The following is a 15,455-nucleotide window of genomic DNA, read 5'->3' as shown; positions in this document are numbered from 1 at the left end:
AAAACCGTCCCCCTACTTTTTGTGAAAAGACAACCACCCCAGGACGGTTAATTCCGATAGTTTAAATGCTTCAGCTGAAGTGTCATTCAGTGAGTCTCCTATGCTGTGAAGCCGAAGCCAGGCCGACAACTAAACAAGCCTTCCTGCCAGGGTGGCTGCCGCCTGAAAGAAATGTAAAAATGCGCAACGAGTTGATCTGCAAATGTAAAGGGTAATCTGCAAATGTAAAGGATGCTTGGGAGCCGGTACTGACTTTAATTGATCAAATCACTCAAAAGCTCTGTGATGACAAAGAATCATTCTTTTTGAGTGGTAGTGCAACGAGTTAACAACTGAGCTGTGAAGTACATACTTTTAATTGTAATTGTATTTATATAGCGCTGTTATATTGAAGGGACAGTTATGTAAAAACAAATTGCATTACATACAGTCTGGGTATTATAAAAATCTATATTTTGAAAGCACCATTTTATCTTAAACCTTTTTACGCATTTTATAGCAGTCTATCATACTGTGTGTGATGCAAATTCAGTATAATGACTTACATGTTCATAATGCCTTCTGTCACAGACTGTGACTTCATAGCACTAAAAATACCCAAGTCCCTATTCTCCACTGCAGCAAATAAGATGTAATTATGTGACTCTCTTGTTACACGCAGACCTCAGCAGTGCATTAACTACTAGAGGTTTCATAATGTACAATGGTGTATTTTACACTGAGTAACAACTCTTTAATATATTTTTCATTTAAGCTCCACATTGTTTTATATGTTGCTAGCTGATGGTTAAAAACCCCAAAAATGTACAGGATATTTTGTTTTTTTTGCTCACACCTATGACCCCAGCCCCATGATCACTGACCTCGCTCCATTGCATGGAGCGTCACAGTTCCCGTACTTTCTATAATGCACTTCTACCGCTGACTATAATAGGTTATTACAGTTGAGTTCATAATGCCTACGTCCAGCAGCCAAGGGAAAAGCCAGATCAGGGAGCATAATTAAAGCGGCTGTTTAAGTGAAAAAACAAACATTTTGTTTTTCTTTTTTCTGCTCTGTTTGTCTAGCTGTCCAGAGATAACAGAAAGGAAATATTTAGTCCACCATGTTTATTTTTTTTTATTTTTTTTCTCATTTTGTCTCTACGTTTTAGGAAAGCTTACTATCTGCTCCGAGTATAATACATTGTTCATCATGTTAAATTACCTTAGAAATGTTTGTAAAGAACCCAAAAATTGCATGTTGACACTGGTATGGTAGTGTACTACTAGCACAGAACTTGCTGATTACTTGGTCATATGAGCAACATGTTTAATTCACCGTATATTCTAGGATTATACAGGAAAAAGCAGATCGCCAACCGAGCAGCATGTCGTTAGAATCAATTTAAACACACTCTGCAATTCACTCCAACCCGAGCAACACACGGGTGCACACACACGCACAGTAGTGGCTGGTCTGGGGGTGGAGTGGGGGGGGGGGTTATGACAGACAACAGGGAGGGGGGCGATAACGGATAGAACATCTAAAAAAAATTGTAGAAAACTAACTTACTTGCCGCCGGCGCTCCTCTGCTCTGTGTCCTGCTGCAGCACACATTCTCCCAGTGTCCCCTGCGGCCAATCCTGGTACTGCTCTCATGCTTGAAAGCAGTGTCAGGATTGGCCTGAGCACAGTGAATTTGCGCTCCTGGGCAGACTGGGAGCATGTGCTTTGCTTTCTCCAACCCAGCAACGCAGCTGGGTTGGAGACAGCTCCATGGCAATGTCAGTTTGGCTGCCCTGAGACGGCTGGCCAAACCAACATGCGCACTGAGTGCAATGCCCACCACTCCTCTCGTCACTGCACTGCTCTCGTGAATGCCCCGCCCCCCAAGACTGGCTCATAGAGCCTGAAAAATATAACAATATTTAACACATTTTATTATCGCTTTACTTGACAAGTTTTGAGGCTGGGAGGGGTCAACACCCCTCGGCCATAGCAGAGGAGCCAGCACTGCACACTCGAGCACTCTACCGACACCTAAGAAAAGTGCAGTTGTACTGGATATTTCCTGACAGTTTACACAGCTGACACAAATTAGGCCGTGGTTAAATGGACAACACCCTTAATGCAATATTGAGAAAGAATAATAAAAAACAAGTCAAAATCACACAGGTTTGGACAGCAACTTGCAGTGCCCGCCCCTTCAAGCCACAACCGCAGGGAAATGCAGCGCATTATTCTACTATCGAGGACGAGGTCTGCCCACGGACAGCACCCAGGTGACCCACAGTGGGCACAGCCACAAGCAAGCACCGGCACACATGTCTGCAAGTAAAATCACTTAGTGCCCAAGTAATTGGCTGGTGTCAGCAATCTAAAAACCGAGTGCCAACATGACAACCCTGTATTTTTTCAAGAACGTACAATAACGGAGGAAGAAGCATTTTTGAAACAAAGCCATTCCTGTACTCGTGCTCTGATTCAACCCTCCACAGGTTGGAACGGACACACTTCAATAATGGTACACAGGAGAAAAGTATTTGCTATTGGTCTGTGAATCAGCAAACTTCTCTGTGGGAGATTCTCCATTATGGATCTAAAGTGCACTCTCTGTCCTTCCCTTAGCCATTCTGTAGCTATTGCCAATTTGAATATGTAAATGAGATGTTAGCAATTCTAATACAACGTAGTACCATTAGGGAAACTTGAACAAAGATGGATCCCACTTGAGTCTTTCTGTATCCAACTGTGCAACGAACTAGGCAGCCAATAACTGGGCGGTTCTATTACAGAAAAGAAGGCTGAATAGGGGTTTGATAACCCTGGGCACGTTTCTGAAGGAGCCGTATCAGAAGTTAGCAAAAAACACCTGTTCGGTCCTCTACACTGGAAGGGAATACATGGTCATTGAAAGAGGCTGGAAAGAGATTTAATAGACGCCATAGGGACAGAGTTACACAGTGGGATAGGCATAGGCTCCCTACAGTGTGGGCTGAATGAGTACATGTGGCGTGACAGTGGGGGGTATAAATACTTATGATGATGGCGGTCAACAGCAGCTCACAAAGTGCCCCATTTAAATCCGAAGTTGTTTATATTCACCCTATCTCGGCCTCAATCCATCAAAGGTTTTTCTCCCAGGCTCAACTGATGTTGCCCTTAACCCGTGCCATCGTACAGTACTGCAGTGAAGTGTGTCTTCCACTTTCTGCAAGTTACCAGGTAAATCCCTGGCTTCTTCTTCCGCTGCAAATACTAGTCTTAGTCCACGAAGTGACAGCTTCCTGTCTTGATATTAACAGTGCGCACACATGATTTCTAGTGCAAACTCTAGCAAGATTTGAGAGGGCCCATAATTATATTATTTGACCAATCTTCAGGTTGAAAGAGTCCAACTACATCAAGTTATAAAGGAAAGATGTGCATTGGTTAACAATCCAGCAATGAGCAGACTTCAAAGACCATACCTGGTTCACAAAGCATCTATGTCCGGATGCCAGGTTCTCTCATCTGTGTGCCCTATCCTAAAAGTCAGCTCAGCGCCCAAATTCAGCATTCATGAACCTCCGACCTCTTGAAAAAAAGCTTTCCTTTCCCTGAAGTAAGACCACCTGAACTACACACCTGGTCTGCTTGAGGGCATCAGTGGCTTCTGACTTCTGAGGACTTCAGTTACTCCCCTGAATGCACATGGCACGGTTCTTTCCCTGCCACACTTCCGTCTGCTGGTAACTCTCTAAAAGAGCCTCCTGGTGACCTGGGCAGTTTAAAAATGTTACAAACAAATTGGTTTTTTATTCAATTAATTAATTCATCAATTATCGAACTATGACACTACTATACGTAAGGTAACCAGGAAACTATATCAAGCATAGAATTATGCTTACTATGGATTTAAGAATAATTATGGGATTTTAGTAAATCTGGACCTGTATTATGGAATTATGGAATTTTAGCAACTTTGACACTTTATTTAATTCAGAACTATGGTAACTGTGGAGCTGTACTAGTCATGAAACTGTACTGAATATAAAACTATGCTAAATATGGAACTAGACGACTTGGAATTATGGTAACCAAATTACTAACTATGAAAATACGCCTGATACAACAGTCATGCAACTAATTAAGCTATTGATCTACTCTGAGACTGTATTACTTATGATTCTATGTAACTACTCTAATTCTCAAATTATGTTAATTTGCTAACTAGACACATATGCAACTGTTGCAAATTCTTTATTTCCTCTTATATCACATGTGACGTGAGTCTTTTATCCCTTGCCTCTCTTAGGTTGGCTGCATGAGCTGGCCAAGCGCCTGGGCACGCAGTATAGCACCGTCATGGTTGCCAAGACTCACTCGTCAACCAACAACTCTTCCCCTGCTGTGATCTACCTTAATGAGAGCCGCGAGGGGAATACCACTACCTTCGAGCTGGTGGGCGGGCCCTCCATCCGCAGCTCCTACATCACTTCCCTCTACTTCGCACTCAGTAGTCTGACCAGTGTGGGCTTCGGTAACGTGTCGGCCAACACTGACACTGAAAAGATCTTCTCAATCTGCACCATGCTGATCGGAGGTGAGTGACGCATGCTGATGTCACAGCGGGTGGGAGGTGCAACCGAACCAGTAACCAATGTGAAAGGATCGCAGTGATGGAAAATACTGCGTCGCTAGTGGACATATACACTTCACCGGCCATGAAGAAATGTTGTCATTTAATTAATATTTTGGGATTTTTGTGCAGAATTTGAAAAATGTCAGTGATAATAATACCAGAAATTTCAATATGTAATTATTATTATAATTAATTATATTAGGAAAAATATAATAACTATACTGTGTGCTCAAAACTGACATTTATCGTTAATTACGAACCAATGTCAGTTTTATTTATTTATTTAGTGTATTTTTATAAAGCGTGGGCATTACCCGAAGGTGTCAAAGCACTGTACAAAAGAACCTGTTACGTTACAAGAGAAAAGTGTTACACAATAGAACATTACAAAGATAAAAAGGAGACTAAAAAGGTAGGGTACACAAACACAAAATCCAACACAGCAAGCAAGGGTGAGGAGTGTACAAGAAAAAATTACAAATTTACAATGATGAGCGAACTTCCTAGAGGGGCCTGAGAAAGAAAGTATTATTTATGAAAGTGTCTTTGGAAGAGAAGAGATTTGAGGTCAGCTTTGAAGATCCGGGTAGAGGCGGTGGCACGGAGCAATGGGGGAAGCGAGTTCCAGATTCTCACTGCATTACCTGAGAAGGATTGCGCCATCGATCTTTCCCTTTTGAAGGAGAGGGGCTCAAGCAGGAGCTTTTCCGCATTGCGAGAAGGTCTAGAGCCTCCGGACAATTTCAATTTAGTCACCAGGGGGCAGATATATAAAGCTCAAATGGGTTCGCAAACGCCGAAATTCAGAGAATTTCGGCGTTTGCAAACTCATTTTCACTAAATAGTATGTATGTAGCAAATTTGAGTGCAAAATAAGGAATTGCAAATTTGCGATTCCTTATTTTGCGATTGCATTTAAGGAATCGCAAATTTTGCGATTCCTTAAATTTAATGTATGAAGCACCCAAGTTGTGCGCTTTCTCGTTAAGAAATCGCAAATTACCACCAACTTGAAGTTGGTGGTAATTTGCAATTTCTTTCACAAAAGCACTTTTTAGGTCTCGCTCGAGACCTATTGCTATGGAGTTGCGCTCTCAAGGGAGACAGGCCTGTGCACGCGCGTCGATTTCACACAGTGGGCGCGCACTCCCAGCCGCCCGGAGCCGTGCACATCTCTTGTTGCACATTCACAGCGTCAGCCTCTCTCATTCACGCGCGCACACAGAGCCACACTCACGAATGCACACACACACACACACTTGCATGCACACACACGCAGGCACACAGACCCCTCACCGCCCCCCAGTACTTACCTGACGATACTTAGATCTTACCTATTCAGGACTGCAATGGAAGTCCAGAGTGCAATCCCTGAGTGTAGCTTCTCGTTTTTTGTAGCCCCATGCATCCAGAGTAGACTCCCTCTAGTCTCCTAGGGAACTCCGGGGTGAAATCTGGAGCTGCTTACTGGTTTAGGTAGAGCTAGCGTTGCAGCGCGCTGGCGATTCCTGTTGGGGTGGGGTGTAAAAAAGGCGACAGGAGCTGGCCGTGCGCCAACAAGCGCAGTGAGCGCGTACGGCGCCGGCGTCAGCTTCTCTCGCGTTAGCAGAGGACCTGTGCACGAGCCAGCCGACGAGCGCTGTGAACGCAAGCGTGTGCTTGTTTTAGGTATCCAGTCGGGTCTGCAGAAGGGAATAACAGGTTGCATAAGGGAAGCAGCGTGCTTATCATTTTGACATGAACGTGTGAAGATTGACAAAGTAGACGACCGTGACGAAGAGACGTGGGGCAGAGCAGAAAGCAAACGCTAATCCGCTATGATCTGTGCAGTGGTGTAATCAAGAGGTCTCCAGATACTCGTGCACGTGGCAGTCAGTACCTGACTTTCTACCCACGTATACAAGTCCGGTGCAAATGACATGTAGGAAATGGGTAAAAAAAATGGATGGACTACTAAGGGAGACGTGATGCCGTTGTCATGTCTCACCGGTACAGGAGCGTTAGAACAAATGTCAGTTTGGAACTTTATAAACGTATGTTAGCATTTATTAGCAGACCCGAGAAATTGAAGCTCTAGTCTCACTGGTATTGGCGGCACCTATTAGAAGGCTCGTCCAAGAAGTAAGTGATAAAACACGAGTCTTTAAAGTAGACATCATAGGCTATCATGCAACAGCTACCTTGCAGCGAAGTAACCACTGACAGCAGGGAGGGCAAGTGCTAACTATAACTTGCAATAGAGAAAGTTAGTTTTCAGCTCCTAGCAATACACCATCAACCTTCGCTACTTACATGAAGCCAGCTCCCCCAGTCACCAACACACGCTTTCTAAAGCTTCTGCTAGGAGTCGCCATCTCACTTTCAAAGTCAAGTCTGCCGCCCGGACTCAGCTCCCCGTACTTATTAGAGCCGGGCATACTGGGACGAACCGACCAGCCCCAGCCCATCCCACACTTATGTTCGCACTCAATAATTATAGGAGAACAAACTGCTCTGTTCCCAGCTCACTGTTCTACCGGGTAGGAGGGAAAATGCGCTCAACGTCCCTTGAAAACACGACCAAAAAGAAAATGATCCCCGTCAAAAAAGGTCCGAAACAAGCTCAACCCAGCAATGACATCAATGGGTTAAACAAAGATGATTCCGAATGAAATTAACATAGGTAAGGAATGAACTTGACGTGTGACAAGTACCACGGTATATTCAAGAGCAGATTTTCGACGGCCAGAGCTGCAGACTTTGAACGTAGGAAACCGGGTTCCATTCTCAGCGTGTGATTCTGGCCAAATCTCGTTATTACTCCGTGCATACTAAAAACAAACATTTGCAATGCAATAGGTCTCGCATTTACGCGAGTTTAAGCTATTGGCATTATAAATGACAATGCCTTTTATTCATGTTTTAAAAACAAAACATAAATAAAAGGCACTGTCATTTACAATGCCAATAGCTCAAACTTTGAGTAAATGCGAGACATAGTGCATTAAAAATGATTGTTTTCTCCTGGCTTCGTTTATCATGTTTCACTTTCTGCTTTATGTCAGTTTGTGTATATAAGCAGGGCCACTGGAATTATGCTGCAGTGGGGGAACCAAATGATGCAGGGTGGCTGCATAAATTATGCGGCACGGAGAGGCAAAATATATGGCACCTCTTTTCATTAACAGCTCTCAAAAACACTAATGCCACTTATATTTTAATGCCCGTTTCCCTAAGAGATACTTAACGATTGAATGCTTGGGACCTAAAGTGATATGCAACATGCGTGTAGTGCTGCTAATGTCAGAGTGATCTGTTGAAGTACCTGCAGGTTCAAACCAGTGCCTGTGAAGTGGACATGACTCAAATGTGAAAAATGCATGGCAATAATGAACTCGTTCTGCCCTCTTAAATTATATTAGATTATTACATGTTTAGATAAATTCCGATCATTGGTCACCTCTTTAAATGTCTGATCATAGCAATCAACAGCTTAAGTTTAGTAATGAACTTTTTTAAAGCATAACTTTATTAACTTTTGAGCTGCTTTAGCTACAAAGAAGAATAATAAAACCTGCAAATTGTGCAGCAGATGATGGGCTATGTGATGAAGGCAGTACATTCATTTTATTAATATATTTTTACTTCAGCTTGTGATAAATCAACTTTGACTTGAACTAGCCGCTTTTCGCATCAGCTGGGAGATTGAACACTCACCTCATTTTGCCCTCTGACCTGGACCTGGACGCTGGGCATTTGCAATCTTTCTGCGCCGAGGGAGAAGCCGCAAATCTTGCCGCTGGGGGACTACAATCCCCAACCTCCCTTGCGCCTGGAGTCTACCTAAAACACTGTCGCAGGCCTGCTGCGTGCGCAGCCGCTTTTCGCATCAGCGGGGAGATTTAACACTCACCTCATTTTGCCCTATGACCTGGACCTGGACACTGGGCATTTGCAATCTTTCTGCGCCGAGGGAGAAGCCGCAAATCTTGCCGCTGGGGGACTACAATCCCCAACCTCCCTTGCGCCTAGAGTCTGCCTAAAACACTGTTGCAGGCCTGCTGCGTGCGCAGCCGCTTTTCGCATTAGCGGGGAGATTTAACACTCACCTCATTTTGCCTTCTGACCTGGACCTCGACGGTGGGCATTTGCAATCTTTCTGCGCCGAGGGAGGAGCAGCAAATCTTGCCGCTGGGGGACCACAATCCCTACCCAACCTCCCTTGCGCCTGGAGTGTGCCCAAAACACCGTTGCAGGTCCCGGCGCGTCCTGCGCCCGGGCCATGCCCGGGCCAAGGGCAGGCCCGTCCATGCCCATCGGAACCCAGAGGAGGCGGGGCTGGGCCCCCCTCTAACTCCTGATATAAGAACCTTCTGAAGACAGCATGGGGAAGAAAAAGGTAAATACACCAACAATTGAGGTAGGGCATATTTCCACACTGGACTCCTTTTTAGGTCTCAGCCTGACGTGACAGCGCATGCGCTGCTCTCGTCATACGAGAACTTCTTGGAATCAATACAGATTCCGAAGCTCTCTCAGGTGGAGTTGAAGCCCCGCCCATCTTCCTCATTTGCTGGCGTCATCCTGCATGCAAAACGAGGGTCACGATTGGAAAGGAGGCTTCTTAGTCCCTCCTTGTTGCCGCCTTGTCTCCTTTTGGTCCGCCCACCGGTCTCAAGGGAGACAGACCTGTGCTGTGAACGCATGCGGCGGCGTGTGCTTGTTTTAGGTATCCAGTCGGGTCTGCAGAAGGGAATAACAGGTTGCATAAGGGAAGCAGCGTGCTTATCATTTTGACATGAACGTGTGAAGATTGACAAAGTAGACGACCGTGACGAAGAGACGTGGGGCAGAGCAGAAAGCAAACGCTAATCCGCTATGATCTGTGCAGTGGTGTAATCAAGAGGTCTCCAGATACTCGTGCATGTGGCAGTCAGTACCTGACTTTCTACCCACGTATACAAGTCCGGTGCAAATGACATGTAGGAAATGGGTAAACAAAATGGATGGACTACTAAGGGAGACGTGATGCCGTTGTCATGTCTCACCGGTACAGGAGCGTTAGAACAAATGTCAGTTTGGAACTTTATAAACATATGTTAGCATTTATTAGCAGACCCGAGAAATTGAAGCTCCAGTCTCACTGGTATTGGCGGCACCTATTAGAAGGCTCGTCCAAGAAGTAAGTGATAACACAGGAGTCTTTAAAGTAGACATCATAGGCTATCGTGCAACAGTTACCTTGCAGCGAAGTAACCACTGACAGCAGGGAGGGCAAGTGCTAACTATAACTTGCAATAGAGAAAGTTAGTTTTCAGCTCCTAGCAATACACCATCAACCTTCGCTACTTACATGAAGCCAGCTCCCCCAGTCACCAACACACGCTTTCTAAAGCTTCTGCTAGGAGTCGCCATCTCACTTTCAAAGTCAAGTCTGCCGCCCGGACTCAGCTCCCCGTACTTATTAGAGCCGGGCATACTGGGATGAACCGACCAGCCCCAGCCCATCCCACACTTATGTTCGCACTCAATAACTATAGGAGTACAAACTGCTCTGTTCCCAGCTCACTGTTCTACCGGGTAGGAGGGAAAATGCGCTCAACGTCCCTTGAAAACACGACCAAAAAGAAAATGATCCCCGTCAAAAAAGGTCTGAAACAAGCTCAACCCAGCAATGACATCAATGGGTTAAACAAAGATGATTCCGAATGAAATTAACATAGGTAAGGATTGAACTTGACGTGTGACAAGTACCACGGTATATTCAAGAGCAGATGTTCGACGGCCAGAGCTGCAGACTTTGAACGTAGGAAACCGGGTTCCATTCTCAGCGTGTGATTCTGGCCAAATCTCGTTATTACTCCGTGCATACTAAAAACAAGCATTTGCAATGCAATAGGTCTCGCATTTACGCGAGTTTAAGCTATTGGCATTATAAATGACAATGCCTTTTATTCATGTTTTAAAAACAAAACATAAATAAAAGGCACTGTCATTTACAATGCCAATAGCTCAAACTCGAGTAAATGCGAGACATAGTGCATTAAAAATGCTTGTGTTCTCCTGGCTTCGTTTATCATGTTTCACTTTCTGCTTTATGTCAGTTTGTGTATATAAGCAGGGCCACTGGAATTATCCTGCAGTGGGGGAACCAAATGATGCAGGGTGGCTGCATAAATTATGCGGCACGGAAAGGCAAAATATATGGCACCTCTTTTCATTAACAGCTCTCAAAAACACTAATGCCACTTATATTTTGATGCCCGTTTCCCTAAGAGATACTTAACGATTGAATGCTTGGGACCTAAAGTGATATGCAACATGCGTGTAGTGCTGCTAATGTCAGAGTGATCTGTTGAAGTACCTGCAGGTTCGAACCAGTGCCTGTGAAGTGGACATGACTCAAATGTGAAAAATGCATGGCAATAATGAACTCGTTCTGCCCTCTTAAATTATATTAGATTATTACATGTTTAGATAAATTCCGATCATTGGTCACCTCTTTAAATGTCTGATCATAGCAATCAACAGCTTAAGTTTAGTAATGAACTTTTTTAAAGCATAACTTTATTAACTTTTGAGCTGCTTTAGCTACAAAGAAGATTAATAAAACCTGCAAATTGTGCAGCAGATGATGGGCTATGTGATGAAGGCAGTACATTCATTTTATTAATATATTTTTACTTCAGCTTGTGATAATTCAACTTTGACTTGAATTAGCCGTTTTTCGCATCAGCTGGGAGATTGAACACTCACCTCATTTTGCCCTCTGACCTGGACCTGGACGCTGGGCATTTGCAATCTTTCTGCGCCGAGGGAGAAGCCGCAAATCTTGCCGCTGGGGTACTACAATCCCCAACCTCCCTTGCGTCTGGAGTCTGCCTAAAACACTGTCGCAGGCCTGCTGCGTGCGCAGCCGCTTTTCGCATCAGCGGGGAGATTTAACACTCACCTCATTTTGCCCTATGACCTGGACCTGGACGCTGGGCATTTGCAATCTTTCTGCGCCGAGGGAGAAGCCACAAATCTTGCCGCTGGGGGACTACAATCCCCAACCTCCCTTGCGTCTGGAGTCTGCCTAAAACACTGTCGCAGGCCTGCTGCGTGCGCAGCCGCTTTTCGCATCAGCGGGGAGATTTAACACTCACCTCAATTTGCCCTATGACCTGGACCTGGACGCTGGGCATTTGCAATCTTTCCGCGCCGAGGGAGAAGCCGCAAATCTTGCCGCTGGGGGACTACAATCCCCAACCTCCCTTGCGCCTAGAGTCTGCCTAAAACACTGTCGCAGGCCTGCTGCATGCGCAGCCGCTTTTCACATTAGCGGGGAGATTTAACACTCACCTCATTTTGCCTTCTGACCTGGACCTGGACGGTGGGCATTTGCAATCTTTCTGCGCCGAGGGAAGAGCAGCAAATCTTGCCGCTGGGGGACCACAATCCCCACCCAACCTCCCTTGCGCCTGGGGTGTGCCCAAAACACCGTTGCAGGTCCCGGCGCGTCCTGCGCGCGGGCCATGCCCGGGCCTAGGGCAGGCCCGTCCATGCCCATCGGAACCCAGAGGAGGCGGGGCTGGGCCCCCCTCTAACTCCTGATATATGAACCTTCTGAAGACAGCATGGGGAAGAAAAAGGTAAATACACCAACAATTGAGGTAGGGCATATTTCCACACTGGACTCCTTTTTAGGTCTCAGCCTGACGTGACAGCGCATGCGCTGCTCTCGTGATACGAGAACTTCTTGGAATCAATACAGATTCCGAAGCTCTCTCAGGCGGAGTTGAAGCCCCGCCCATCTTCCTCATTTGCTGGCGTCATCCTGCATGCAAAACGAGGGTCACGATTGGAAAGGAGGCTTCTTAGTCCCTCCTTGTTGCCGCCTTGTCACCTTTTGGTCCGCCCACCGGGATTGGATCGTTTACTGGTGGCGTGTTACTATGTCCTTTGATTACAGGGTGAGGACTTTTTTCATCATTCCTGCTGGAGCAGGGCGCTCGCTGTGTACTTATTGTCATTCACGCTTTGTCCATGTTGCCTTTAGACCCTCCCCCCCCTCTTTGGTGCCTGGCACGCCGTCTCGTCGTGCTGCGGGTCATTGGGATACCAATCCGGATCAGAGGGTCGCATCGTGCTTCTGGTATCACACATGCATACTGAAAGTTTAGCAGATATGAAACAGTCATTGAAGTGAAGAAACAAACTTTTAAAATTCAGCAACAGGTTGCTTTACTTTTATCCTTTAAAACTGTGCCAACCTCACACGGAACCGACACTACTACTTTCCACCCAAGGCTTCGGGTCCTGGCCCGGATCATACAGGGAGGCTCCATACTCAGAACCGCTTCCAGCGCATGCGTACCGAAGCAGCCAGCGACCCCTGGCCCCAGCCCAAGGAGAGCCGGTGTACTATAGAGCTCTGTACCCTATCGAGCTTTGTACCCCCTCCCGTTTTGTGCATGCGCAAGAATGGTGCGCATGCACACATTACGACACATGACATCCCACCATTATTCCGTGTACCCCCTAACGTTTTGCATTTGCGCATGCTCTATTGAAACATGCCCTGGTATTGTGCGCTGCGGGTGCTGCTGCGCCGCTGTTCTGCAGTGCCCGCTTCGTGCCCTATGGAAAGTTCAAGGTGCCAGTAAGTTCAAGGTACCACTGATGAGCTCGGCGTACTGTTGATCCCGAGCACGTGCAGTGCGAGCTGCAGAGGCACGGTGTGCAGACCCGCCTGGGACACCCCGGGCTCCTGCATCACTTTGTGCCAAAAAATGCATTTGCGGGGGCTGTAGACGGATGTCCGAGCATTTGGAAACGCTCCAAGAAGGTTTAACAGACAAGTGATGCAGGACACCTTTTGTGCTTTTTTTCTCCCACTGCAGTTTGACTGTAAATAAATGTTTGCTGTTTGATATATTTGTGAATATTAATGCTTGGTAAACTAAACAGCAGCCTAGTGCTGCTGTTCAACAGGGGGGTGCAAAGCTCGATGGGGGAGCGGCGGCAGATAGGCCGATTCTATGGAAATCTGCACCCCCGTGACGTAGGGGGTACAGAGCTCTATGGGGGTACAGCACTCGATGGAACACCAGGAACAAGACTTGCCCAAAGCCAACCCCCTCTGAGTAACGGGGCTGCAGTGTGTCCTCACCGGCGCCGCCATGGAGCGCAGCCTCCCAACCCGCTGCCAGCAGCTGCTGCACACCTGCGATGAGGAAGACTGCGAAGGCGCCCGGCGGCTGCTGGAGCCAGAGGGCTGTGGCAGCAGCTCGTCCCAGTGCGGCGGGCGTCTTCCTCGGGAGGTGCAGCCGGAGGGTTTGTCAAGCTCCCTCCCGCTGCCGCCAGTGGACTGCATCGACGAGGACGGCAACACGGCGCTGCAGCTGGCGGCTGCCGGGGGCTGGAAGCCCCTGGTGCGCTTCCTCCTGCGCAAGGGGGCAGCCATGGAGAGCAGGAACCACGGCGGCTGCAGCCCGCTAATGCAGGCGGCCAGGCACTAACTATCCCTGGGGGTGGTGAGGGCCACAGACCCGCTTGTCGTCTGGGAATCCGTCCTGGGATGCGCTTTACTTTCTTTCCCCTTGAGTTGTCTCTCCGTGGCCCAGAGTCCTCACTTGCATTCATTGGACTTGAGCGTATAGGGAGGTGTCCGACTTTATTTTGAGTCGCTCGCTTACAGTTTGTACAAATATCTGAGACAGCAAAACTACAAATACGAGGGTGCAAAGAAAGTTCAGGAGTGGAGGGGTTGGGTACTTGTAGCTAAAACGGGACAGCTTCAAATCTCAGCGACTGTATATGTTCCTGAATTTCGAAGATAGTAGCAGGTTGTCGTCGACTACCTAAGTGTCTTTTGCCCTGAACATTCCACATATGCAGTACAATTCACGTTAAACTAGGTGGTTAAGCGGGCGCGTAAAAGAGTGGCACCGAGTCATCCAAATTGTAGCAGATCGTATCACGTATTTGCACAATCACACTCATGAATGCTGACTTCCATATTTTTCAGAAAGGTGCTTATAGATTTAAAACCATTTTCAAAAGCGCTGTGGGATGGATTTATCTCATGTACCGTGAATAAAAGTAGCCTGTCAACTCTAGCTCCTCGTATGCAGGAGGGTGACTTTACTTTTAGAAGCCTGCATCTTTGACGTTTTATTTCTGAGCAGCACACTTACTAATTCTGTTTCTTTTAAGGTTGCATCAAAAATCTGCAGTGATCAGGAAAAATTTAAATCATATAATATTGAATACAATGGGATTTATTTGGTACATGTCTTTCCCAACACAACTAAGTGAGACCACAAATGAGTCAATGTGGCATACTGTCAGACAAAGTAAGCGATATGAAAGGTTTTTACTATACCATTTCCCGCTGAAAGGCAATATTTCTCTTCATGTGTTCCCATACCTTGCGTGTCACGCAGTTTGGTGCTTATTTTCCCTCCATGTTAAAGAACAGTAGATGTTTAGCACCCAGGCTAATGTGCTGCATAGCTAAATACACATGAGGTCCCAAAGGCGAGACCGATGCATTGCAAATGCTTGTTTGCATTTCTGAAGGTGCTATGTTGCGCACATACATGCCCTTAGGGCATGTATGTGCGCCATATGCCCACACATGTGAATTTCAGGGGTGCATCAGGGAGTCCTTATGACACCCTTGCACCCTTGAAATTATTCTCAATTTGTGATTCTCAAATTCCGAATCGCAAATTGAGAATAACTTCACATTCATTCCTATGGGCCTCCTAGCCCATAGAAATGAATGGAAAAGTATTCCTTAATTGTGAGTCGCAATTTGCTAATTGCAATTAAGGAATTTTAAGAAATAGCAAAAAAAATGTGATTTTCTACATACATACC

The 15,455-nt window shown here is 46.3% G+C and overlaps 1 protein-coding gene across 1 annotated transcript in view; it reads left to right on the top strand.

The window, feature by feature from the left end:
- Nucleotides 1-15,455, top strand: part of LOC144822714 (voltage-gated delayed rectifier potassium channel KCNH8-like) — a 1,606,123-nt gene that overhangs the window by 1,138,401 nt on the left and 452,267 nt on the right. Inside the window, exon 8 of the mRNA XM_078680531.1 lies at nt 4,281-4,568. Coding sequence (XP_078536657.1) covers nt 4,281-4,568 — 288 coding nt within the window. The remainder of the gene's footprint in view (nt 1-4,280; nt 4,569-15,455) is intronic.

The sequence above is a fragment of the Lissotriton helveticus genome, chromosome 3_1 (assembly GCF_964261635.1).
Source record: "Lissotriton helveticus chromosome 3_1, aLisHel1.1, whole genome shotgun sequence".
Taxonomy (NCBI): Eukaryota; Metazoa; Chordata; class Amphibia; order Caudata; family Salamandridae; genus Lissotriton; species Lissotriton helveticus.
Note: the sequence above shows the minus strand (reverse complement) of the source record. Positions and strands in the feature narration are given on the sequence as shown.